General features: G+C 48.3%; 1 protein-coding gene across 1 annotated transcript in view; it reads left to right on the top strand.

The window, feature by feature from the left end:
* Positions 1 to 19,979, top strand: part of Evc2 (EvC ciliary complex subunit 2) — an 85,378-nt gene extending 65,399 nt beyond the window's left edge. Inside the window, exons 15-20 of the mRNA XM_028882358.2 lie at positions 4,708 to 4,935; positions 9,736 to 9,947; positions 11,478 to 11,565; positions 13,600 to 13,796; positions 16,466 to 16,567; positions 19,312 to 19,979. Coding sequence (XP_028738191.1) covers positions 4,708 to 4,935; positions 9,736 to 9,947; positions 11,478 to 11,565; positions 13,600 to 13,796; positions 16,466 to 16,567; positions 19,312 to 19,579 — 1,095 coding nt within the window. The 3' untranslated portion in view covers positions 19,580 to 19,979. The remainder of the gene's footprint in view (positions 1 to 4,707; positions 4,936 to 9,735; positions 9,948 to 11,477; positions 11,566 to 13,599; positions 13,797 to 16,465; positions 16,568 to 19,311) is intronic.
* The last annotated feature ends 7,754 nt before the right edge of the window (positions 19,980 to 27,733 follow it).

A 27,733-nucleotide genomic window follows, 5' to 3' on the forward strand; every position in this document is an offset into this window, starting at 1 on the left:
AAATCTGTCCTTACCCAGGATTCTCCCTCAAGGATTCAGACCTGATATAGAGACATAATCTCACCAGGTGCTGGAATCAACAAAGTAAAGCTTTCCAAAGAAAGAGAGGGGGATCGTGGAAAGCCTTGTGAAACAACCGCGTCTGTGGTGTGCTTAGGGGATGTACTGAAGGCTTTGTGCTTTCCTCACACTGAAGACTTTCACTTACAGTTACCCGGAGCTGTTACCTAGCTCCATCTTTCCTCGGGCAGGGCACTCAGGGAAGGCTCAGGCTCATGGAGCTTGCAAGGTCGGCAAAGGAACCAACGATCCCATGACAGCACAGGATTTGTTCCTGAAGAGACCTATTGGGCGAGTTCTCCAGTGTAAGGAGCCAGAGGCTGCTGCGCACTGACAGGCTAGAGGATGTGGGAAGGAAACTGGCATTTTCCCCTTAGGCACATGGTCGGTCACTTTAGTTAGGGAAATAAGGTGAGTGGGTTAAGGAGGGATGAACATCTCTCCTGGTCAGGCATTAGTGGAGGCTGGTTGAGCTGGGAGATCAAAAATCTAAGGGGAAAAAAAACCAACTTTCATTTCAGGAATTGCCATCATTTTGAATAGGAATGGAGGAGCTTTGCAAATGGCAGGACCATGGCTAGCCTTCCTGCTGTTTTTCAGACAGTTGGGGTAGGGGATGGAGCTGTCTTTTCTGTTGTTCCCTTTTGATGGTCAGGGCAGTGTCCCATGAAGGTGGGTCTTACTCAGATCTGAGTCCCATGAGCTCTTCGTCTTTGCCTTCCTGATTCTGGAACTATCCAGCCATCTTCCTTTAAGACCAAGCCTTACCTTTTCCCTCTAAGAATGTCCTTATTCTTCCCACCTCTTACCATCTCCTTGTCCCACTTCCCAGCCTCCTTTACTTTATCATTGCTGTAGACCTTCTCTCTCTTTTTCTTTTTGTCATTACTATTTTTTTCTTACAATACAATTTGATCATATTCTTTCCCCTCCCCTCCCAGGTCATTCCCACCTCCCTACTCACCCCATTTTATGTCTGCCCACCTCTCAAAAAAGAGAGAGACAGAGACAGAGAGACAGAGAGACAGAGAGACAGATAGAGAGACAGAGAGAGAATCAAAATAAACAAAAAACCAATAAGACAAAAATAATATCAAATCAAACAAAAACAAAAATGGACACAAAAAAACATGGAGTCCCTTTGTGTTGGCAGTATCATGAGGACAGAGCAACATCTGCAGATCTGCAATCTTACTTGGAGTCTCACTGTTGAGTCCAAGCACATCTGTCTAGACCCAGAGCATGTGTTCTTTATCACCTGCATGGATTTGTCCAGATGAGTCTTGTCTGTCAGGTTGTGCTTTGGGAACAGGGGTTAGCAAAAGATGCCGGAAGATTACTCTTTCTCCCCTCAGAGTGCTGGAGACAGATCACCCTCTGATGTTTTCCATGGCCATGGGGGCCCCTCACAGTGTGTACAACCTGATGACTTTAGAAGGTCTTTTGAATCTTCTGAATGCAGTTTCTTAAGTCAGTCTCTAGAGGAATTTATTTGGGAGACAGAGAAGATAGTTACAGAGCAGAAGAAAGGTTTTTGTGTGAGGTTGCCATTACTAGAGAAGCTAATAAATTAAGGTGAGCAGTAGCTTGAAGATGTTAGGAGATGGAAAAGCGTCTCTCATGGCTGACCGTTACTGACAGGGAACAGTCTGGAAAAGCAAGTTACTTTAGTTTCAGGAGCTCTTATTGTTTATCAAAGATGGGAGGCCATTACAAGATGGTGTGGCCACGGCCAACATCCCTGCCTTTAGTTTCTATTAGATAAGTGAAAGTGGGCGTGGCTGTCATTCTTGTAACTACTTTCTGCTGGTCAAGGGCAGGGGAGGCGAGGTCTGAGACAATCTTTTATATTGGAAACTTCGGAGGAGGAACATACTGTCAGTGTGTCTTTGGCAGTTTCCTGGATAAAGGACTTCACTCGGTGATACAAAGCATGTTTGGCCATTGAAAAGACAGGATAGAAATCTGTGCCCTTTAAATTAGGGTCCAAGAAAGCAGGCAGGTTCAGTAGTGGAGGTCAGCAAACACCACATGATGATAGAAGGTAGGAGGGGCTTCAGAGACTGAGAAGCCCAGAGTTTCAGGGAAAGCTTCCCAGGCTCTGGCAGAGCAGTCCATCTTCTTTGGCTGGTTCTTGGCCTCTTCCTATTTAGTTTCAGTTCCCTTGGAAACCCATCCAGGATGAGTACCTGGTTCTCCAGATTGGACAGAGATTGGGTCTAGCATACCGTCCTGAGAACCTGGCCTCTCCCTAGCAAGCCTTTGTTTCTGGGCAGTGTTGTGTTTGTCCTGGTGCTCTGTGCTGTTTGGGGGGGTGTGCTGGTGTGGGGAGAGGGGCGGGGGCGGGGCACAGCAGCATCTATGCATGAATGTAGCCCCTTGCAGCCTGTATGTACCCCATGGCCCAAAGCCTCTGTATATCCTTCCAGGCAGCAGCACCCTCCCTCTCTTGTTCCTGTCTTGACTCACCCCTACCCCTCCCTGTTTTGAAGCCTCAGTGCTTCTCGAAGGGCAGGGCTGAGCCTTTCAAACAGGGAGGGGGTCTTCCAGAGGACATGCAGGGAGGGCTGGGCAGTCATGCGAGTGACCTGGGCCATGGTCTTCTGGCAGCCTCAGCTTCGGCTTAGTGACCCTGTCCTGCCGACGCTACAGAAGCATCAGATACAAATGTCGATATTAAAACAGGTTATGTGACAGGACGAGGCCCGTGAGCTTTGTTCTCATTTTTATTTATTGTGTCAAATCATACCACAGAATGTTTACCAATATAATCACTTTTAAGGGCTCAGCTCACGGGTGTTAAAGTGCATTCACATTGTCCTGATCCACCTTCCAGCTCTAGAAATTTCCATCTTGCAAAAAATTGGAAATGCCACACCAATTCAACAGCAGCTCCCCATTTGCTTCCACCTCAGCCCCTGGGAACCACAGGTCTCCACTGAGTATGACTACACAGTGTTTGTCCCTCTGTGACTGATGATTCTCATGAAGTCTGACTCCCTCAAGGTTCACCCCAGTGTGGTTTCCTTCCTGACTCCTGTCAAATTCTGTCTTGCCTGGTGGATGTATTTCACTTATCCACTCATCCATTCCTGACAACAGGCATGCTTCTGTCTTTTGGTTATCATGGATGAAATTCTAGAAAGTTCAAAGGTAAACTGAAAGTTTGGAAGAGATACAGATTGTCCACCTTTCTTTTTGGTTGGTGCTCTATTCTCCTGGGTTGAGGACAGGAACACACCCACAGTGACCTGCTTTTCCAGGTTCAGGAAATGAGCCCACAGCATCAGTGTAGGAAGCCTAGGAATTGTGTTGGTCATACTTGGGAGACTGAGGCAAGAGGATACAGGTTTGAGGAAGGAAGGGATAAAGAAAAGAAACAAAGTAGCCAGGGGCCTCAGTGACAGCTTTGTAGAAAAGGCACCCGCTGCCAAGCCAGATGACCAGAGTTCCATCCCTGGTAGAGGAACCCACATGATAGAGGGAGAGAACCAACTCTCACAACTCTGACCTCCACATGCACTCTGTGGCACACACACACACACACACACACACACACACACACACACACACACCTGTAAAAACAATAAAAAGAAGAAAATATAAGGGGTATGGACAGTAGAGAACAGAAGCACACGGGTGCTGAAATTACGGCTGAGCAGGAGGGGCCCTGCTGGATGGAAGCCTGTTTCCTGATGGCTGGCCTGACAGGCGGGAAGGGGAGCATGGAATGAAGGAAGCACAGAGACAGCATAAAGAATGAGGGGCTGGGTGTGAGCAGCAGGTGGGAGATGGAAAGCAGTATAGTCAGAGCAAAGTCACCAACCCCAGCCAAGACACTTTGACGGTTAGGTGTAGCTGAGCCTGCCCGGGCAGATGGCCTGGGCCCTGGGAGAAGGGTGTCGGAACCAGGTAAGTGGTGTAGACTGTCATCCCCCAGGATGTGGGGAGCCCGTGAAGGGCTGCGAGTGGACAGAACCAGGTCTTCTCACCTCTGAAGATACACACAGAACGTGAAGGGCACTGACCTGGTGTCCTCAGCAGCTGAGACCTTGCCTTGTTCCTGGCTGAGTCCCAGGCTGCCGTCTTCTGGGCAGGGCCTCGGGGATCCTGAGCATGTGCTCTCTGGGAGGCAGTGGGCTCTCCTCCCCCACAGCCTTGTAGCAGGAATCTTAAAAGGTCTTATTAATAAAAACAAACCTGGAGCCAGGTATTGGGGTGAACGCTGGGAGATCAGAGAAGCAGAACAAGCCTCAGCCACCTCGCCTTGCCAGTTCCTCAGCTGATCCTGTTTCCTCAAACTGAAAGCCTCCGAGTCCTTATCCAAATGGATCTCAGCTGAACTGCTGCTCAAAGCCTAAAAGCTTAACCAGGCTCTAGTTCCTGGTCCTCACGTCTTACATACCTTTCTGCCATCACTTCCTGGGGTTAAAGGCATGTGTCACCATGCCTGGCTGTTTCCAGTGTAGCCTTGAACTCATATAGAACTCTGGAATGCTAGGATTAAAGGCGTGTGCTACCACTGCCTAACCTCTGTGTTTAATATTATGACTGTTCTGTTCTCTGACCATCAGATAGGTTTATTGGGGTACACAATATACCCACCACACAGCCCCTCAGGTCCTCTGGTTCTGTCCCCTTCCCCAGGTTCGGGGGGAATTGCTCCACGAGAAGGTACAGAGGCTGGAGGCCCAGGAGGCACACTTTGCTGAGTCACTCGTGGCTCTGCAGTTCCAGAAGGTGGCCCGGGCTGCTGAGACCCTCTCTGTCTACACGGCCTTGCTTTGCATTCAAGACCTGCTGCTGGAGGAGCTGAGTGAATCGGAGACATTGACCAAGTCAGCCTGTGTGCAGATCCTGGAGTCCCACAGCCCGGTGAGTGGGGTTAGGGCTAGAAAAGGGTACCCACACCCACACCATCGGCTCCTTGAGGTACCTGGTGCTTCGTTGGCTTAGCATAGGTTTCTACCACATGTCCTGCATGGGAAGTGTGGACCAAGTACTTTGAATAAGATTTACTACTTATACAAGAGCACTACGCCCTAGCCAGCCCTGTCCTCTTCCCAGCTCTGGCCCTTGCCTCTGAGCAGACACCCTCTGAATCTCCACACATGGAGAACTGGATGCCTCTTCCATCTCGGGCATGATGAGTCCCAGTTGGTAGCATCTCTTCACGAATTCTACAGAAGCTCACCATGGCCTTTCAGTTAGGGCACATCACATGCAGCCGTGCCTCAGGCTGTGTGTTAGACTCTGAATGTCCCCATCACTGTCACTCAACTGTGTTCTTCCAGGCTGAAGAGCTGTCTCCACGAAACAAAAGCTGTGATATAGCAGTTCTGAGGACCAGTTTTAGGTCCTTTATATGTAGGTTTTTGAAAAAGATTTTATTTTAAATATGTGCTTTGTGTGTGTGTGGGGGGGCTATGTGCACATGAGATTAAGTGAGGATGGGGGCCAGAAGAGGGAGGTATTGGCTCCCGTGAAGCTGGAGTTACAAGCAGTTGTGAGCGGCCAGATGAAGGTGCTGGGAACTGAACTCAGGTCCTCTCTAAGAGCAGCATATGCTCTTAACCTCTGAGCCATCCCTCCAGCACCTATGTGTGGATTTTTTTTCCCTCATATTCTATTAACTCTTTGAGAACTTCATACAATGTCTATTGACCATATTCACCCCTCCCCCAACTCCTCCCAAGACTCAGGAGTTAATTTGATAGAGGAGGCTTGAGGGACTGCAAGTCCCAGAAAAGTGGTAAATAAGAAGAGAGAATTTTCCACACCCAAGAGAGAAGCTGCACATCGGACCTCATAGTGATTGGGATGACATGCCCAAGACCGGAGAAAGCTCAAGTCCCGGCGTGGAAAGAAGAATTTGCAAGAAGTGCATCCCTAGCTGAGGAGTTATTGCAGTGGATAGCTTCAGAGAAAGGAAGAGTTTCTCTTCTCAGGGTGTGGCCCCTGGTAGGTTGACCACACTACAGCAGTGAGCCACACATCTAAGAGTCTATGGGAAGCTAAACTGTACTCGAGGTTTAAAAAAAAAAAAGACAAAAAGTTGGGTGAGTGGAGAAGGGAGATTAGAAAATAAAAAGTTGTTTTTTTTTTTTAAATTTAGGGCAGAAAGAAATGAATTTGTAGAGAGGAGTGCAGCATAAATAAGGTACAAATCAAAACTAATATGAAGAAAATTAATAAAATTAAGAAATGGGGTACTTGGGAAAAGTTAAAAGTCAAATAAAATATGTAGATCCCTGGTAAAGTTTACAGTTAAAATAGGCTAAGGGACAAATATCAAGATTTTTGAAGGATTAAAACCATAGATGCAATAGAGTTTTTAAAATTGGAATACTATAAAGAACATTATGTAGATGAGTTTGAAGATGAATACAATGGGAAATTGAATAAGTAAATGTAAATGATAAAAGTTGACTCCAGTAGGGAAAAAAAAATAAGTGTATAGTCTCAATACCGGAGATGAAATTGGCTCAGAAGTGTGTTAGCATTTACTTTTCTTCCTTTTTTCTTTTTTTTTTTTTTTTTTTGGTTTTTCGAGACAGGGTTTCTCTGTGTAGCTTTGCACCTTTCCTGGAACTCACTCTGTAGCCCAGGCTGGCCTTGAACTCACAGAGATCTACCTGGCTCTGCCTCCGAAGTGCTGGCATTAAAGGCGTGTGCCACCACTGCCCAGCATGTGTTAGCATTTTCTACCACTGTGAGGAAGCACTAGATGTAAGAAACATAAAGGAGAAAGGTTCATTTGTTCTTGTGGTTTGAGAGGCTTTGGTCTGCAGTGGCTGGCTCCTCTGCGTTCAGGCAGTGGTGAGGCGCAGCATCATGGCATGAGTACCTGGTGGTAGAGAGCAGCTCACCTTATGGCAGCCAGGAAGCAGACAAAGGCAGAAGTAGCCAGAGGCAAGAGCTAGTCTTATTGCTGGCATGCCCTCAGTGACCTACTTCCTCCAGCCAGGTCCTGCGTCTAGCTTCCTCATTTCTAAAAAAAAAAAAAAATGCCATCAAGTTATGAGTCCATAAGCGGATCATACACTGACTAGATCAGAGCCCTCAGGATCCATTCACTTCTCAGCTATCCACAAGCTGGAGGTCAACACTGGAGCTTCCAGGTAAATACTCTCTCTCCAAACTATGGCAGGAAGTTACAGACCCGAGCTTACAGCCACAAGTGCATCCATTTCTTAGGTTGGCTCCAGCAACCTAAGTGTCTTAGTTACTTGTCTATTGCTGTGACAAAACACCATGACCAAGACAACGTATAAAAGAAAGCATTTAACCGAGCTGCGTCAGAGGGTTAGAATGCGTGAAGGCAGAGCAAAGGCGTGGTGGCAGAAACGTCTTGATTCACAGGCAGGAAACTGAGGCACACAGGGAATAGTATGAGTTTTTAGAAACCCCAAAGCCAGCCCCTCCTCCAACAAGGCCACACCTCCTAATCCTTCCCTAACAGTTCCACCAACTGGGGATCCAGTGTTCACCGTATGAGCCTATGAGGGTCATTCTTACTCAAAACATCACCAGATCCATGCTCTGACGCTGGAACAAAGACCCTTGTTCACTTTGTTTTGACATTTTCATATCACCTGCACACCAACGTGAGACCCGGGTGGTACCCGGCAGAACTGCAGCTGTGAACACAGTTTAAACTTTGTGTGCAAAATAACAGCTAACACAACTCACCCATCTGTTAGAATAATTAATCCATCATAGCCAGGCTGTTTTTTTCCAGGAATGTAAGGAATTTCCAGGAATTTAACATGAGGACATTGGTTTACAAAACTCACTTGCTTAACAGATTAAAGGGGAGGAAACAGCTCATGTGTCCATTTCGGCACATGCAGAGGTAACACCCATTCAAGATGTTCAGAACATTAGTGACAAGTGCTTCACTTGGAGGTGACTGTCATGGGAATGGACCAGTGTCCCGAATTCTAGTTAGAGGAAATGAGTCTTTAAGATGGAGAGGCAGCCAGGCATGGTGGCGCACACCTTTAAGCCCAGCATTTGGAAGACAGAGGCAGGCAGATCTCTGTGAGTTCAAGACCAGCCTGGTCTACATACGGAGTTCCAGGACAATGAGGGCTACAAAATGAGACTCTGTTTAAAAAAAAAAAAAAAAAAAATTCAAAACTTTACCCCCCCCCCTCTAAAAGGAAAGTCATGCCAAGGTCATTTAGGGAGTCTGGACAGTGAGACACTAAGGCATGTGAGTGCCTGAGATGCACCCTCCAGGCCAGTATTGTTCACTTCAGATGTCTGCTCTTCGACTACCTCGGGAACACACCTGCTTTCCCCATTTCATCTCAGAGCTTTTGAGTGATGCCAGAGCTTCTCATCACAGTGGCCTGCAAGGGGAGAGACCGTATGTCCTGTATCAGAAGCAACTGAGAGAAAATGAGACCACACATTCTTGAGTAGACGGTGAGATGGTGGACGGGCTGCATCTTCCTGGTTTGCACGGGGAGAGAAGGCAGCCTTGCTCTGCTCTCTGTGGATTCTGCAGTGCGATCGCTCTGTGCCAAGTACTTTCCTGTTGGTAATGAGCTTCTAAGCTGTTGAGCATTTGGAGAATTTAAAAAGCATGAAATGAAAAGCTTTGGAAGAAACAATTCCTGAGGAAAGTCCGTGGTGTGCATCTCATTCAGCGAACAATTTAGACTCCTTTTGTGAAATTGGATTATCAGAAGATGCAGTGGGGACCAGGTGGCAAAGATGGGCAAAGTTAAACAGGACGGCTTGCTTGGAAGAGGAGTAACTCCAGACTAACGCCCCCTGCTGTGTCTGCAGCCCGATGTCACTTGCTGAGCCTCTATTTCCAAGCCCAAGAGGTGCCTTCCTGTGCTTCACTGTCTAGGTGTCCCAGTCACTCCGTTGGATGATTCTGCCTGAGTTTTCACACTTCCAACTCTGCCACCCACTGCTCTAAGGCACCATGAGATCAAAAGCAAAAATGGTGTTAGTTTAGCCAACGTTCATTGAGCTGTCATTAAATCTAGGCCACTATGTGCAGTGTCTGAAACTTAGAGCCACCCCATGACATGTCTGGGTGAGAGGCATAGGAGCAGCCACTTATAAAGTACTGTTATTGAGGTCTCTGGGTCTTACCTTTCTGGAAGAATTCACTTCAGAGGCTCAGAAGGTTAAGCAGAAATGCATTTAGCAAAGCAAACACAAACTCAAAAGAGAGATTGGAGTAGGCTGTCCCAGACCACAGAATAGCAGCCTGGAAGGTTCTGGGTCATGGGTTTAAAAGATACTTTTATGAACATTTATGAGGTGGGTGATGTAGTCCTAATATGAGATGTCTCACCATATAGTGGATCAGATCTCTCTTTTAGGACATTTCCCATGCTCTTCTAGAAAACTGTGGGGATGGTGGGGAGGTAAAAATTCACAATGCAAATGATACTGTATTTGTCACAATCTTTTGAGGATGCAGGCCCTTCGTAAGTACACGTGGGCGGCACTTGGGAAAGTAGCCTGGTGCTTTCCATTCTGATCTAACCAGAATCTCACTTCAGCTTCAGGGATGTTCAACCACAGAGGGCTGTCCTGACCCCTCTGGAAACACAGCTACAGATACTTACACTGTCGCCTCAGTGACCTCTGGAGCTCCTGCTGACCTGGCATCAGTGGGCCTCACCCCTGCTCCTTCCTCTGCAGGAGCTGCAGGAACTGGAGAGGAAGCTGGAGGAGCGGCTGGTGCAGCAGGAAGCAGCTGAGCAGCAGCAGGTCCTGGAGAGCTGGCAGCGGTGGGCGACTGATGGACCTGGGCTGGATGAAGCTGGGGAGCTGGATCCTGAAAGGCAGGTCTCTGCCATGCTGCGGCAGGCCCTGAACAAGGGCCAGAAGCTCCTGGAACAGCAGCAGCAGAGGTGGGTGGGTGGTTTACACTCTAAGTGGGGTGGGGGTGTCTTCTGGCCCAAGGGACCTGGCTTCTCACCTTCGTGCCTTAGACACCATCCATCCCCATGCTCTGTACAGGCTGCTATTGTTGAAGGATGCCAATTTTCTTCTCTGATTTCTTCTGTGATTCATTGTCTTTTTTTAAAAATATCATTGAAGTTTACTAATAATATTTTTTAACTTTTTAAAAACATTTTTAAAATTCTGGGTGTGTGTATGCATGTATGCACCACAGCACATATGTAGAGGTCTGAGGACTACTTTCAACAGTCGGTTCTCTGCTTCTGCCACGTGGGTCCTGGGGATTGAATTTGGGTCATCAGGCTTGGTGGCAAGTGCCTTTCCCTGCTAAGCCACCGCCTCAAGAGGCCCCTTTTAGCTTTTTATTTTCAAATAATTATAAGCTTATAAGAAGTTGTGAGGGTATTAGAGAGAGGTCCCACGTGTCCCTACCGGGCTTCCCCACCTGGTGACATCTTACACCATGGTGGCACAGCATCAAAGCCAGGGAGCTGTGTTGGCTTAGGAAGGGCTCTGTTGTGATTCCACTGAAATTCCACAGTTTCAGACTCTGCTTCTGTACAGCCACAAAATAGACAGACTCCAGCCTTGTCTGTTCTTTGCTCTGTCACAATTCACGTCAGAAAATTAGCTTTTGCCTGTGGCGTTCAGTGCTCCCGGAGAAACACCATTTCCTGCAGCTCTCCAACAGAGCCGGTACAGACTGTATACAGCACGCACGGACTGGTTTTTACAGTACACAAATGGACTGGAGGAAGCACTCCACTTGCTTTCTGGGTGGGAAGAGTACAGTGATTTTATCTGAGTTTGTTTCCCGGGTGAACTCAGCATCGGAGTGCGGATTGATTGCATGGAATTAACTGGCAGAGGGGCTGAGTGTCTGTCAGGGCGGCGTGAACACGGAGGTGTTGATTCATGTAGGGGCTTTTAAAATTTTTATTATTATTGTCATGTTCTCCTGCTCCCTGTGGGGATCTGCAGGAATCAGGGGTTGGATTTGAGTTGAGATGTGCCTGCCCAAGCCTTGGGTTGTGCCTGCCACTGGGACTGTGGGGCTGACTGGTGGCCTCACCTTTGACACAGAGCCGCCATGCGGGCACAGGAAGCCTCTTGTAGCAAGGTGGCAGCTGGGCCATCTGTGGACGGCAACTTTGGCTCTTGCTTCAGCACGGGACAGAAGCAGGTGTGGACCAGCAGGAACTGGTCTCCCTGGTCCTAGACAGGAATCCAAGCTGAGTTTTCAGAACAGGGTCATAGAGCACCGGGAGCCACAGAGTGGTCCTTTTTCAGCTCACAGGAGCTCCACTCCTCTGTCAGCCTCCTGTGCTCTGGAGGAAGTGGTCCAGGTGAGGAGGGGCAGGCCGGCTCTTCCTCCTTTCCCTCCTGAAGCTCTCACCTGTGAGCCTTTGTCCCTTAAACAGATGTCCTGTCAGCTCCCTATGGCTGGGCTGGACCTCTGGATTTTCTCATCACTCTAGGCTGAGAGAGGAGCGTCAGAACAGTGCGGTGCTGGAAGATTCTCTGGAAAGCATGGAGGCTGACACCATGGACAGCCTGTGCAGCCAGGTGAGAGGGGCCTGTCCCTATCCGTGGACATTTTCCCTTTCTCAGAACAGACATCTTTCCTGTGTCAGATGAGAATGGTCCAGTCTCAGGTTAATGATCAGCCCAGGTCCAGCAGGCATGATAATGATGACAGCCGTGGTGTTAAGCCTCTTTGTCCCCAAGGACAAGACAAAGTCTCCTTACTGCCAACATGTCCCGTTTATAGTGAGGCCTGAGATGGCTGTGTCTGGCTGGTGTGTACAGACATCTCTCTTGCCGATGTTCCCTGCACACTACAGTGTAACAGCGATTCTCAAAACAACCACGGTCCTTCCTCACAGCAGAGCAGATAGAGAGGGCTCTTCATTCCCTCCTGTCTTCACTCTGTCTACTCATGAACTTTCTCCAAATGTAGATCAGGCTCTGGCAGCCCTGACCTCAGATTCTCCACACCCCTGCCTGGCTTTGCTGGATTTGTCCCCCACTAAGTAAAATCCCAGGGAAGGGCTCTGATTGACCAGAGGGACTGTGGGAGCCCATTTTCAGGTTCCTAGTGGCTTTATCCAGCAGGTCCACATAGAGGATGATTAGACCATGGGCCTGAGTGCAGGTGTCTGAGATGGTCTGCACTTGACTGTGCTGGAGGAGGAGGTCTTTTGCTCCACCCCTTGGCGTTTCTATAAATGCCTTAGGGCAGAGACAGTCGGGGCTCATTGGAATAGGTCCCAGGCCCTCTGGAGGCTATTCTTAATTTTCTGTCTGTTTATCGCCACAATCTAAATCCTTCTATCTAATATTTCCTGCTGCTCCCACTCAAGAAAACTCTGGGGAACCATGGGGGTTGGTGAGTAGCCGCCCCGCAGGGGACCAACAATGGCCACCCAGCAGCTGAGAGGAGAGGTTTTTATTTGGGTCTTGGTGGCACTTGGAGAAGCCTTCACTCTTGGTTTTTGTTGTTGTTTTTGGTCGGGGGCAGGGCATCACTCCAACTTAAACTCATGGCAGCCCCCTGTCTCACTTCCTAAGTGCTGGGATTATAGTGATGTGCCACCACACTGGGAAAAGCCTAGCTCACTGTGTCCTCACCAAACCCTTTGCAACAGTATTGGTAGTCTCACTTTACAGATGAGGAATTGGAGCCACAAAGAGAAATAAAAATCATGACCCAAGAACTTAGCATTTGGCTCCGTGAGACAGGGCGCGCAGCAAAAGGTGGGAGGCGTGCGGAGTCAGGACATTTTTAAGCTTTTTATTTTGAAATCATTTGGGCATGTTAGGGTATAGAAAGTTATACCATCCACCTTTTGTTTCTTGTTTCCTTGGGTTTGCCTGGGACCATATCAAATCTGGCATGAAACATTCATGGGGCTTTCCGTCCAGTTATCACATAGATAGCCTGAAACCACAGCAAGGATGCAGAATTATCCAACCCAGCTGAGACCTCCCTGTGCGTCAGCTCACAGTCACTCTCACACTTACCATCCCCAAACCCAGCAGCCATGGGTCCGTCCTCCATCTCTCCTCCATCTTCTGCTGAGGGGCTGCATGTATGGTGCCTCATAGCCTACTTCCCGTGGAGACAGGCCATTTCTACCCACCATAGAGTCCTTGCCCTTCCTTTTCATTGCCGAGTGGCATTTCACATGCCCGTGGAGCAGTGGCTCTAATCATCCACTGGTGTAGGGACACTCAGCTATTCCCAGAGCTTGCACTGTCCCGAGGGCCTCCCAGAAGTGGAGCAGGAGATGGAGAAATATGCCTGACTGCCCTGATGCAGGCTGGGGCTCCTGTGCCATGCATGGTACTGGCTTGCTCGAGTGAGCTGACTTGGAAGGGGTGGGTGACCTGTCAGAGACGCTGTGGGTGCCAAGGCTGCTGACCACAGACATTTTTTTGACAGCTTTGTGAATTCAGAATGTTTTCCAGGCTGAGCCACTGAAATATTTATTACCCCAGGACAACAAAAACCTTGAGAATGTCATGAATTAGATATTGCTGCCCGGCAGGTCTAGAGAGAGCCAAGGCTTTTAGTTCTTCCTTTATGTGTCCCCGTAGGGACTGCGGCTGGTGTCCTACCTCTCGAAGATGACAATGGTGCCAGGGAGCACACTACTCCGACTCCTGAGTGTGGTGCTTCCAGCGGCCTCGCAGCCTCAGCTACTGGCCCTGCTGGACACAGCCAGTGAAAAGCACTCAGAGCACACAGTGGAGAACGAGAGCAGCGGGGAGCAGGCTGAGCAGGGCAAGAGGAGGTGAGCTCCGGGCGGGAGGGAGGTTGTCTGTGGAAGCCGGGTTTGACCAGGTAAGAAGCAGAGGGAGAAAAGCGCCACCCGTGGACCTTCCCAGCAGCCCCTCGCTGCCCAGAGCTCAAGTCTTAGTAAATCTGAGTAGTTGGCCCACTACTTTGTACTTTTATCACCAACTTCAAGTGAGTCATTAGTACACACATTTCTCTAGGGCCATCAGAATATTTATTATGCATACCATTAAAAAGACATTAAAAGTACATAAAGAGGAAATGAAGAAAGTATTCATGTTAGCATTTGGTTATATTTCTTCCTTTGCATCATTCTTCCCTGCTGTGTTTTGTGAATGTGTGTATGTGTACGTGTGTGTTTTGAGGTGTATTGAGGTATGTTTGTGTGTGTACTTGCATGTGTATTTTGCCTATATTAATGTGAACATTCTGTTGTTTATAATGGGGTTATGCTCTGATAAATGGCTTATAAATCATCCGTAGATAATGTGGTTAATGTGCCTCATGTGTCCAGTGTCTGGGCCCAGCGGCAGAGTTCACTGCAGTGTCTCCTGTGGCTGATAGGGAAGGCTGCCCCTCCTGCAGCCCGCACCCCAAATATGCCCAGAGAAGACCCAGGTTCAAATTCCAAAGCACCATTTCTACCAAATGTCTGTTGCTGTCCCGCCTTCACAGAGGGATTGTGAATGAAATCATCTTAGGTCAGGGTGGACAGGCTTATGCTGTGTGCATATCCTCACTGTCTACATTTCAGACCTTGGAACACAGCAAGTTTCCTTATTCTTGCCCAATTTTGTGCCACTAGACTGCATTTCCTGCTGTTTCTGTGAGCTTCATATGAGTTCATATGAGTTTCAACATTGTGGCATAATGTGTGTGATTTTCCCCTGTTCTGGGACGTGCGGTTGGGGCCCATTTCCCTCTCGCCACAGACAGATCTACCCACAAGGGCTTTTCTTTAGAGTTGTGGTCCAGGTCTGGATTGAGTCAGGAAAAGCTCCTTAAGAGACAAGGCTGGGAACCTTGTCTTGTTCACCCAGTCTGAAAACCTTGTGTTCCATCCCTGGAATGGAAGGAGAGGACCAACTCCTATAAAGTTGTCCTCTGACCTCCACATGCACACCATAGTATGCACACACACACACACACACACACTCTTTTCAAGAAGGAAAAGCAGGAAGGCAGGAGGTTTGGGGAATTCTCAGCAGTAACATTGGAGAATAGAGTCTATGGGAACCAGAGAATAAGGTGAGTAAACAGATTGAAAATCGTGGAAGACCCAGCCCCAACTTCAATCAGGATCCTTAGCAGCTAGGATGGGTGCCTGGCAGCTAGGAAGCTGGCGACATGGTCCAGGTGTGCCCCAGTAGGTGCCCTGAGGGACATGACTTTTCCTGATAAAAGGAGCCGTCTCTTTTCATTAGTTATAAGCTTTGATTCAAAGACTTAAGTTTGCAGAAGACGAAAAGGCTATGGTGAGAAGAGCCAGCGTGAGACAGAGTCAGGGGCACAGCAGGATTCTCAGAGGCTGGAAGAGCTGTCTTAGAGCCTGTGGGTCCAGCACAGTTATCCAAGTTAGATTTGGGTGAGACCAGAAGAATGGTTGTGAGTATAGTGAGAAGGCTGGCTATGGGGATAGCTGGAGGACTGGGTGTGGTCAGAGGTCTAGTCTACTGTAAGTGTGTTCTGAAGACTGGGTGTGGATGTGATCAGAAGACTGGGTGTGGGTGTGGCCTTGACTCCTGATTCCTTCGCTCTAGTCTCTATACACCCCATTATGAAGTACCTTGTCTCTAAGCCTGTAAGGGGTTGACAGGCTGGGCTGGGCCCTGGCAGACTCAGATTGCTTTCAGAAGAACATGCACCTTCCCTCCTTTTGCTCTGGCTCCTGGTCAGGCCCTGGGGGTGGAGCAGTCTCTCTTGGGACCCTGGTGCCTTGGAGTCTTGAGTTCTCAGTAATAAAAGTTGGCAGCTAGAAGAGAGCAGGTGTCCTGAGGGACATGTGAGATCCAGAGAAGCGCCAGTGTCCATTGCAGGAAGGCCAGCCACCAGAGGCCAGTTCAGGAGGTAATGGATTCCTAAGGGCAACTGTCCCCATCCCTTACTGAGTATCTGGGAGCCACAATGACAGCTGTCTCAGTTCTGTGCTAGCCTGAGCTGGCTTGAGCCCAAGGCCCACAAGAGCTCTACCTTAGTCTGTCTCCTTCAGCCTGTAGTTACACAGCCAGGTGGCTTCCAATACTACCTGACTCCCTTCCAAGCCTCCATGTTTACATCCCTGTATCCATAGCATATCCGCAAGTTCCGAGTGTGCCCCCGGGTCTACAGCTCTAGGATTCTGTGGAACATAAAAGAAAATCCCACCTGCACTGAGTGTGAACCCTGGGGACAGAGGACCCGGGAGTCAGCACATACCTTCAAACACCTCCATAGGACTCCCTTCTTTAAATGGCTTGCCTCCACCTGATTGATGTTGTCTCTCACCGCCAGGCAGCGTTGAACTATGGACCAGGCTTGAGAGTGAGACTCAGCGAATCTCTCAGGGCTCTGGGTGGCAGCCAGAGGTCACCTGAAGGGATGGAGCCCCACAGGGTTTTTTTTTTTTTTTTTTTGAGAATCAGATTTAATTCATTTTTAAACTCTAACACCCTCCCTCTGCATCAGGAAACACCAGAGCTGGTGGCAAGCTTTGGACAGCAGACTGAGAGCAGATCTGGTGAGTCAAGGATTGGAGAGGATGCTCTGGGCCCGCCGGAAGAAGGAGAGGTGAGGAGTCCAGGCGTGGGAGGGAGATGGTGGGGTGGTGGCTGCTGGGGCATGGCCAAATTGCCATGGAGAGGGTTGCAAAGTTCTTCCCCAGAGGACAACACACCTTTTTTCCTGGTCTTGGTTTAAAAGCTGAAGACAAGCCTGTAGCTCTCAGTAGGAGAATGTTCTCCTAACATTTATTAGCATTTTAATTACTGTATTTATTTTAGCTAATAGCAGGGTTTAATGAGATATAATTAGAAAAAGAATAAATTCCTTCGAGTTCCTCAGACTTTACTGTTCCCAAAGCCCTTTTACTTCTTGTTACTCTGAATCTTCTAGAAAGTGGAGATGCTATAACCAAAGTTTAGGGAGGTCCAATGCAGAGGCCCAGGACTGTGGCTGGGGAGGGGAGTGGTGGCCATGGGCTTGGGGCTGTCAGACTCCCCCTCCACTTCTGTGGACCTCTGGCTTGCCTCTTTCCGCCAGTGCCTGTCTCTCTTGTCTGTGATCTTTTCATGCTCAGATCTCAGAGGGAAGGGAGGGGCACGCCATTTCACATTGCCACAGAACCACAGAACAAGGGTCTCCTGTGGTTCCAAACAGAGGAAATCAGAAAAATGTCACATTAGGTGGCACATAGTGGCTTTAAAAAGTGACAGTCTCAGGTTGGAGCGGTAGCTCAATTGATAAGGTGCCAGCCATGCAGGCATGAGGACCTGAGTTCAGATCCGCACCTCCCCAGTAAAATGTTAATGCAAGGCCCCATAATCGCAATACTGGGGAGCAGGGACAAGAGGGTTGCTGGATCTCACTGGCCAGCCAACTCAGCCAATTGGTGAGTTCCATGATCACTGAGGACCCTATCTCAAAAAAACAAGGTGGAGAAGTGATTGAGGACACCAGATGTCAACCTCTGGCTTCTACATGCATATACACATGTGTATACTACCAGAGGAACTACTGGTATGCATGTATACCACACACATGCACACACAAAGTAATATCAGCTGGACACATAATGGCTTAAAAAGTATCACTCTGTTTACTCTGGAATTGGTGCCTGTCCAAGCCCTGCCCTTCTATAGTTTCTCAGAGATGAAGGTCCTGAGACTCCATGTCATAGATTATCTGCTATGGAAAGCATGGAACTATTGATATAGATTGATGTCTCAGGGTTTTCTATTGCTGTGAAGAGACACCATGACCATGGCAAGTCTTATAAGGAAAACCTTTAATTGGGGCTGGCTTACAGTTTCAGAGTTTCAGTCCATTATCATCATGGTGGGGAGCATGGTGGCGTGCAGACAGACATGGTGCTGGAATAGTTGAAAGTTCCACATCTCTCAGGCAACAGGAACTCAACTGACAGTCACACTGAGGGAAACTTGAGCAAAAGAGACCTCCAAGCCCACCCCCACAGTGACACACTTCCTTTAACAAGGCCACACCTCCTAGTAGTGCCACTCCTTTTGGGGGCCCTTTTCTTTCAAACCACCACAATTGGATATCAGAATACAGTACCCAAGAAATCAGATCAGGATATCGAGCAGGAGAAGTCAACTCAAGTCCAGACCAGAAATGGTATTAGATCTGCTTGCTTGGAAGGTGTTCTTCCCACACCCATGCTGTGCTGTGCTTGTGGTACAGAGTGGGTACTGGCCATGAGACATGGTGGTCCCAGTCTCCAGAACAGACAAGGTCAGAGAGAACTGATTCCCAGGCTTCAGGGAGGGGTGTTCAGGCAGTGGAGCCGAACCTGCACATCACCTCGGGGAGGGCCAGGAGCCTCCCAGGTGGACCCTATCGATACAGCCTTACACCAAGCTGTGTGGAGCCAGGGGAGAGTCCCGTGGCTGTAAGGTCACATGTGGCTCTCAGGAGCAGTTATAATGGCCACAGTGGCAGCCAGGGCTCCAGGGACAGGATTCCAGCAGACCTGTCATGGGGGAATTCCTAAGCCTGCCACATTTCTGTCTCAGGTGCATTCTGTCCAACTTCTCGCAGTTGTTTGGAGCCTGCTTTCAGGGTGAGGTCTGTGGGGTGGGTTTTTAAGTGTTTATCAGGGAGCTGGTGGATGACTAATGGAGATGGAGGGAAGTCTGCCTCTTTCCATAGCGTAAATATTCCAGACAACAAGTTAACAGTGGGCTCACACAACCTCAGAACCTTTCACACTGTGAGCCAGTGAGGGTGGCCAGCAGCACACCTCACTATAGATTTCATCTGATGTTAGGGACCACCAGTGACCAGAGGGGAGAAAAACACTTTTCCATGGCACTTAGGGCTGGAGAAATGGCCCAGTGAGTACAAGTATTTGGTGCTTGTGGCTGAAATGAGAATGGCCCCGGAGGCTCGTGGACTTGAATGCTTAGTCACCAGGGAGTGGCATTATTAAATGCTTTCTTTTATAAGGTGTGTCTTGGTCAGGGTGTCTCCTCACAGCAAAAGAACAGTGACTAAGATGCCGCTCTTGACAGGACTGGAGTTTGGTCCCCAGCACCCACATTGAACAGTTCACCACAACCTGTAACTCCAGCTCCAGGGGATCCATCACCCTTTCCTGGTGTCCGTGGCAGTACATGAACATGGCACCCACGGAGACACACAAACGAAAGTGAATCCTTAAAGAAATAAAATAAAGTGACACTCTTTTGGGGTGTCGGGACCTAAGGAGGGCTTCTCCTGGGGAAGTGTCAGAACACCAAGGAGGGTCAGAGTGGGCCCAGAATACAGAACGTAACTTTCTTTTCTCTCTGCAGCATATTGAAGAAGATGTATGTTCCTGTCCAGGAGAGGGTGATGTTCCCTGGAAAAGGAAGCTGGCCACACCTGTCCCTAGAGCTTATTGGGGACCTGGCACCCATGCCTATCACAGGGGAGGATACCATGGATGTATTAAACACAGGAGAGAAGATCTTTGTATTCAGGAGCCCAAAGGAGCCTGAGATCGCCTTGCGTGTTCCTCCCAGGAGGAAGAAGAACTTCCTGAATGCCAAGAAGGCCAGCAGGGCCTTGGGCTTGGACTGACCTGGGGGCAAGCACCAGGGAGTGTCTCAAACCAGGTGTATCTTTCCTCCAGCCCCACCTGGGTTGGTCTGTCTGTCCATATCATACAGCTCGAAATATACACACGCTTGCAACATAGACGCAGTGCCACACATTGGCTCTCCAGTGCTCAGTGAGTCTGGTCCTCCAAGTTTCTGTTTGGTCCACTCTCTTTTGTGCCACAGGACACAAGCACACCTTTCTGCCAGGTCCACATGGTCAAGATCTAGAGGGGACCCACCTCACCCCACCTTTCTCACACAGACTGCTGCCTGTTGCTGGGATGGGTTCCCACCATTTTATTAGAGGAAGGTGCAGCTCTCTGTTGTTACGATGTGCGTTACATATTCTGTTTTTCATTAAAAGGAACTTTTAAAATGAATGTATAATAGTGGACCTTGCTTTTGCTTTGTGTGGGGGTGATTTGTGGTTTGTTTCGTTTATGCTTTGGCTCCCCATGGTGGGCTCCAACAGAAAGACCCATCCTTTCCTACAGAGGCCCAAATGTGCCAGCCTTTCTGTTGCCAGTTCAAGATAGAGATTTTTCTCATTTTACAGTGAGAACATTCAGGAGAAGTAGGACCCTAAAGCTGGGAAGTTGTAGAACCCAGGCTTCATGGTCTGTGGTCCAAGCCTTGGTCCATTCTCTGGGCCTTGGTCAATGGATATGTTCAGGGCTTGTCTTAGTTAGGGTTTCTATTGCTGTGAAGAGACACCATGACCACCACAACTCTTATAAAGGAAAATGTTTAATTGAGGTGGAGACTTTCAGTTTCAGAGGTTCAGTCCATTATCATCATGGTGGGACATGGTGGGTGTGCAGGCAGACGTGGTGCTGGAGAGGTAGCTCAGAGAGTTCTACATCTTGTTGGCAATTGGAAGTGAAATGAGGGTCACACTGAGCAAAGCTTAAGCATAGGAGACCTCAAAGCCCACCCCACAGTGACACACTTCCTCCAACAAGGCCACATCTACTCCAACAAGGCCACAGCTCCTAATAGTGCCACGCCCTATGAGCTTATGGGGGCCCTTTTTATTGAAACTACCACAGGGCTCCACCATCTCTGCAGATACTGAAAAGCCATCTCCAGCCCTCACAGCTCACTTGGGACCTTTGTTTTCCCTGATCCTCCCAGGCTCATGACAGTTGATAGTCCTGTGATGTCTCCTCGGAGCAGAAAGCTAATAAGAAGGGAATCCCATGACCAGCAAGGGGAAGAACAGGCCACTGCTAAAGCTCCTAAACTACATCTCTGCCCTTCCTCCTCCAGCTTCCTTTAGGGGCCCCTTACTCAGTACTGATATCCCAGCGGCAGGGTACCATCCTAAGGAGCCAACTAGCTACATCACTCCATTAGTAGAGACACAAAGGGAGCATTTTGTATCCCAGAGAGGGCTGGAGAAGGCTGATTTTCTCATGCAAGATCCAGTAGGTAGGTAGAACATAGACAGGAAGGATTTTCGCTTTGTGGCACTGAGGTTCAGAAGTAATTGTGGGCACCTCACCTCACCCACTCCCCTGTGTCTGGAGGCGTCTCGGTGCTGTGGGCCACTGTACATCTAGGAGACTGCACCTAGTGATGGTGGGGTGAGGGGAGGCTGAGGTTCTTCCTTCATTCTCAGAGGGCCAGAAGTCCTCCCGCGAAGCCACAGCTATTCAAAGCAAATCCCAGGCGTCCTACGATTCCATCGCCAATATTTCATTCTGTACCTCTAAAATAAAGAGGTCTTATTTTTGTGTTTAAACCTTTAGCACACTGCACACCAATGATTATCCCTTGAGAAAACAAAATTTTACCAAGAAGAAAATTCAATTCAAATGCCCGAATGGCTGAGCTTTAAATAAAATTTTATTAGCCATAATAAAGTAGATGTCAAATATCTACTTAAAATGGTGCTTAATTCCCTGAGGTAACTGGACAGAGAGGTATGCAGTAGCTCTGTGTGTGTGTGTGTGTGTGTGTGTGTGTGTGAGAGAGAGAGAGAGAGAGAGAGACAGAGACAGAGACAGAGAGACAGAGAGACAGAGACAGAGACTGTGTGAGAGGGAGAAAAACGGTATATGGATAATTCATCATGATTATAAACACCGAGAAGCACAGCGTTTTCTAGCTGTAGACCTGTTAATACTGTTAATAGAAGCAGATAAACAAATGCAGTTGTGGGGCACTAGCTCAGGGACCAAGTACAGCCCTCAAAGCCACGGAGCTCAGCCCCTTCCATAAAGCGGTACTGAATCTGCACGGAGGCCTCAGCATCTTCGCACACACTAACACTTGTGTCTAGGTGACTTACGATGTCTAACTCAACGAGGCATGCTGAAAATCACTCTTAGACTGCTGTCTAGGAAATAGTGACAAGAAAGAAAAAACCTTGCACATTCAATACAAAGTCAATTCAATTAATTTAAAATCCACACTTGATTGAATCCCTAGATACAGAAACTCAGGCTATCAAGGGTGGACTGTAGGCACTTGGGGGACAAAATGAGGCATGGAGACAGCCGGGGGGTGGGGTGTCTTCTGTCATAATATTCTCTTAAGGCTGGGACACAGGAAGATAGTTTAGTGCTTACCTCTCAAGTATGAGACCTTAGGTTCTACCTTTAGTATAGCCCAACAGAAAAGAGGGGACAAAAGCCACTCCATCATGATTTTGTAAGCATGTACATGGTGCATGTGTTGCTTTATTAAATGCCCCTCTAATTCAGTGTTCGGAATCTAAGTTCTGGCTCATTGCTGGTTTTGACATCTAAGGAGTGTCTGACTCCAGCCTTGTAATTTCACCTCTGATGGCTTTAATGTCCTTGTCCATCAATTTAAATGCATGGAATGGCTGGCTGGGCTTTGAATAAAACTTTATTAACTATAATGAAGCAGACACGAAGTATCTACTTAAAATGGTGTCCTCTTCCCTGAGGTAACTGGAGACTGTGTCACCAATGGTACCCTGGTTGAGGACAGTATTAGGAAAACTGTAAGTGCTTTAAATCAGTGCATGAAGAAGCCCTAAGGCAGAAAGGGTGCTCAGGTGGCCATTGTCCAGAGACAGGCTTGGATTAGGGCTCTGCATACCTCTGTGATGGGCTGTGGGGCCCTGGATGAGCATCTCCACCCTTCATCACTGAGGCTGAAACTGCTCCTCGGAGGACGTATTGGTGTGAGCTGCAGACAAAAATGCCACCTTGGGTGCCCACCACACGCTAATGACTACGGGACAGCAGCCAGTGGCTGCCTGGATATATAATTGACAGACCAGTGCTGACAGTACTGTAACATAATATAATGTTATGTGTTAGTTTTATCATTGCTTTCTAGCTTTTTAATTATGCTGATGAGTATTTAATGGCATACTCTGGTAAATACCAAGTGAAAAATGCAGATGAAATGGTAATCTTGCTGGGTCTTCCGTCAATGTCTGGTCAGGGAGGGCAGGAAAGGAGGAAGGGAGGGAGGGAGGGAGGGGAGGGAGGGAGGGGAGGGAGGGAGGGGAGGGAGGGAGGGCACTCTACCTCTTAAAGGTTCCTCCTCACCCTAACAGCACCAACACACGGGTCCCTGGCTGACCTTCAAGATCCAAACTACACCATCTCCAATTTCATTTTCCAATTATGCAAAATCACTCTCTCCCTCCAGTTAGGAAACTGGGGGGTGAAATGCCAGGAGCATCCCAAGAGGAATAATCTGCTCCCTGGCTCCTGCTATTAATTTGGCTGTGCTGTTCTGAAAGTCAGTTAATACCATATTCCCAATTGTTGCCTAGAATTGAACCTCCTGGGGTGGGGATAAGGAAGTGGATAATGAAATGGAGTTGGCCCCAGATTAAACTGATGCAAACAAAGCCTTGAAGATGGAGGGTGGCCTCAGCCTTTCACTGGGGGCCTGGCATTTGACAACTTCCTGGAGCAGGCTGCAATATTTGCCCTCTCTCTCTAACATCTTTACTTGCATTTCTGGCCACAGTGCTGACCTCACCGCTGGGCATGCCCATGTAATTCAGTGGCCTCTTTGTGGCTTCTTTAAACCCCGGCGATTTTAGACTGTCTCCCCCCACCCCCCTGCAACCCCAGCTCACATTTGAGTTTCCGTGTGAGGGAAACACGGGTTCCAAGTTCCAGAGGCACAGCATTTGCATGCCTGGTTTCCCATGACCAGCCATCATCTCTGCCGTTTGTGTTCCCTTGCCCTGGCCTTGCAGCCCAGACTCCCCTATGGCTGAGCACAGGGCTGTGCTGTGTAGGGGAGAGCTGGACTCCAGCACTGCCCTCAGGCCACCTGAACAGACAGACCCCCTTTGCAGTCACTGTACCCCTAGCCCCAGGGCTCAGGCATGAGTTCCCCCAGGATACCTGGCAATCTCACACCTACACACGCATCCACCCATCCCCACTGACCGGCCCAGGGTGGGCTTTGTATGCACCCCTTCTAGAACGCGCTCCAGTCTGTGTCTTGCCTGCTCCTCCCTCCTTCCCAGAATCTGGCCTTCTCTACTGTTTTTATTGAGAATGTATCTTTGCCAGCTATGTGCCTTCCTAGATGTTCAGAATCCTCCCAGCTCAGAAAGCAACTTAGATTCTCTAGAACTGGCCCCCTGTGAGAGGCCGTGGGCTTCAGAGTTGTTCCTTATATGAATGGAGAGATTATTTTTGGAGACAACATCTGAGATCTTCCTTTGATGCCCTGTGAGTCACAGAGACTGGAAGACCCCGTGTGCTGGCTGCTGCTACTTGGGTGAATGAGAGGGTGGCAGGCAGGGGAGTAGTACGGGGAGACCCTGGTTGGCCCAGGATTTCACCAGCCTCAGCAAGGAGACCATGAGTACTTCTTATGATGTCTGGAGGAGCTCGAGGTGGTATCCACATGGGTGGATTTCTGGAAAATAATAATTTGCCTGTAAATTTGTCTTCAACATAGTTTAGTGACATCGCAGACAGAACTCCAGCCCTTGGAGCCTCATTCCCATAATTCCAAGCTGGGACTTTGTCACAACTCAGGAGAACAAATACACAACTCTCATTGGGGATCACCTGGGGCCAATCTCTCACCCTGTCATGTGATGAGGATCCCAGCTCTAGGTGGAGAACCCAGTTCTCATCCTGTGTGCTCACCTAGGAGCTCATAGTCTTTGTACAGTATTTAACCAGTGTGCCTCTGGAAGGACCGAAATCAGCACAGGACATACCAAGACCAAGTTCTCACTCAGTGCAAAGGAGGTTTATTTGCCCTGGAGAGACAAAGAGCAGGGACTAAGAGACAATCATAGGAGATAGGGAAGGGGAAGGAAGCAAGCCAGGAAGAAGTTTCTCATGGCTTCTGCTTCAGGTTCCTGCCTACTTCCTTTGATGGTGGACTGTGATGTGAAAATGTAAGCTCCCTATGGCTTGCTCAGCCTAACCTACCCAAGGATGACAGCATCCACAGTGAGCTAGCATTAACATCACTCATTAAGCAAGAAAATGTACCACAGGCTTGAGAACAAGCCAATTTAGTGGTTGCATTTTCTCAATTGTGGTTCCCTCTTCCCAAATGGCGCTAGCATGTGTCAAGGAGACATAAAACTAGCTAGCACACCAGACTCCCAAGGGAATGGATTACTTTGTAAGGACGTGAGAGAAGAGCGAAGGGGGCTCTTTCCTCCACGTGAGTATTTCTGGGGTGTGTTCTAGGATGTGGCTCAGAGCTTGGGAAGGCTTTATCCATCGAGTTCCGTTTTACAGATTTCTTCGGTGGAGTAAAGCAGAGTTCAGTGTGCTGTCAATCAGTTCCCACCATTAACCCAAGATCTACCTGAGTCATTCGCTCTGGGATCCCTTCAGACAGAGGAGTCCTAGTCTGTCTGGAGGGAAGCAGTCCCCCAGGCCTGTGTAAGCACTGAACTGGCTCCCCGGAGTCTCTCTGGATGCTTCTCTTGTCCTCATGTAATTTCTCCCTTGAGATTTCTCACAGCTCTCTGCTGAGCATTAAGGGTGCCCTCTGAGGGTCCCAGCACTCTGTCTGCCAATTCTGGCCAGCCTATGCTCCGTGAGGTCTGACCAGATCCCTCCTTTGCAGAAGGGCCTGGGAAGTCTCTCTCTTAGCAGACGGTGGCTCAGTTGTAGGCTTGATCCATGGTCTCTCCTTCTTCATGGTCACTGTCCTTGCCTTGGGTTCAGCATCTTCATGTTGTACCACTTGTCTGTCCAGCTTAAGTGTCCCGGATGTGGGGCGGTGACCTCACCCTTGCTACTGAATGTCGGAGACTTTTTCACTTGTGTTTCTCAGTTCACAACACTCAGACCTTTTCCTTTCTTCATGAATTGTGCAGCCATTTCTTCTCTCATTGCTCTCTAGAATTTTGCTCTTCCCAGCATCTTGGAAAAACTCTACGGTGACTTCTGTATCTGGAACAATAGCTCTTCATGATTATGGGATCAAAATCCAGCATATTTCCCCAGGATAATCACTGTCTTTTTAATTCTTATGTTTTTTTCATCCAAATGTTTTAATTTTAAGATAAAATGCTTTACCTTATTGTTTCTAAATTATTAAGGGCATTTCTTTAAAACAAACAAAGGTCGTCACACTAGGTGGGAACCATTCAACACAGATGAATGATAAACATCCCTGGAGTGGGCACTGAGGTTCCCATGTGATAAGAAACTGACAAGAGCCGCATTTGCTTTGAGGGTGATGCCTTAGACATGTGTTTGCAAGGCTCTCAGCTTGAAACACTGTGTTGCCTTCGTTATGTAAGTGAACCCAGGATGCTGGCCTCAGTCACCGTCTCAAGCTCTGGTTGTACTAAAAGGCTCTGTAAGAATCAACTCCAAGTCCAGGAGCTTGCTGAGGCCTGGGATATTGATTACTCCATGTGCTACTGAACATATTTAAAATACATGGGCATTGCGGGCACATAATGAAATGATTACTATAGTTGGTCAAATTAGCATGTGTGTGTTGTGCATGCATTGTGTGTGCATGTGTGTGTATAAATGTGTGTATATGCACATGTGTGTCTCCTCTTGCCAATCTCCCATTTACAATGTAATCTCATTAACCTACTCAGTGGGTGAGCCTCACAGGAACTGCATCCTTTGGGAAAGCCCATAGAATCTTGCTCAGGCCCCAAAGTCCTTCAGACTTCCGTGGCTGACAAAGTCTCATTTGAACATGGAAGCACCACAGAGTTAATTACCTTATGTGCAGCTTTGGAAGCTGGCTGTCCACCCCAGCACCGCCATGAGGTAGGATTACATTTTGTTACATTAAAGATAAAGGTAGGAAGTTGGTATGGACATACAAACCACAACAGTGAAAGGCTTTTTAGAATGGTTCATTGGTTCCCCCAGTCCTATACCCACCATGGCATCATGCATTCTAGAGAAGTTCTGAAATACATAGTTCTGACCAATGTTTTCCATCCGAGGAGACAGGCTGGCATAATTCTTAGTTATCAGTCTCTCAACTTGCCATGCAAACATTTATTGAGCACCTACTGTGTTTCCAGCCCCAGCTTGGTGTAGATGTTTAAGATGGGTGCTGCAGCACAGTGGGGTTGAGCAGAAGGGGACCCACCCATCTAGGGGGCTCTAAGTAGGCACTGAACATTAAGTCACTGCTAGTGCCGTTAGTAAGATTTTTTGTTTGTTTGTTTTGATTTGTTTTTAAGTTCTTATTGTGAGAATTCCTTCTCTTGTCTATTTTTCTGTAAAGATGCTGGAGAATGGGGTGATTTAGCTCTCCAATTGGCAGGCACTGGACTTTCCTTTGCTGCTCTGGCTGCTTTGAGAAAAAGGATTTTCAGTCAAACCATCAGCCAGATGACCCTTATATCAGTAGCTGCCACCTTGGATATTGAACAGACACCTTGAAGAATCTACATAATAGACTTAGGGCACTTTCTCTGCAGCTATTCCCACCCAGGCCAGAGGGGGTGCACTTTCCCTGTGACCTAGCAGAGTGGTCACTATGATTGGTGCAAATACAAACCTTTATTTGCATAAAAAGTTGGCTGTTCAGGATGCAAATGCTCTTTCTCCAGCTGTACAACAGGCTATTCAGCTCACTCAGCCACCCTCCTGCACTGCCTTCACTGGTGTTGCTATCCATGGCCCCATCAAAGACTTCTTCTGAGTGGTCTTTTATTGCCTATTTTTAG

The sequence above is a fragment of the Peromyscus leucopus genome, chromosome 10 (assembly GCF_004664715.2).
Source record: "Peromyscus leucopus breed LL Stock chromosome 10, UCI_PerLeu_2.1, whole genome shotgun sequence".
Taxonomy (NCBI): domain Eukaryota; kingdom Metazoa; phylum Chordata; class Mammalia; order Rodentia; family Cricetidae; genus Peromyscus; species Peromyscus leucopus.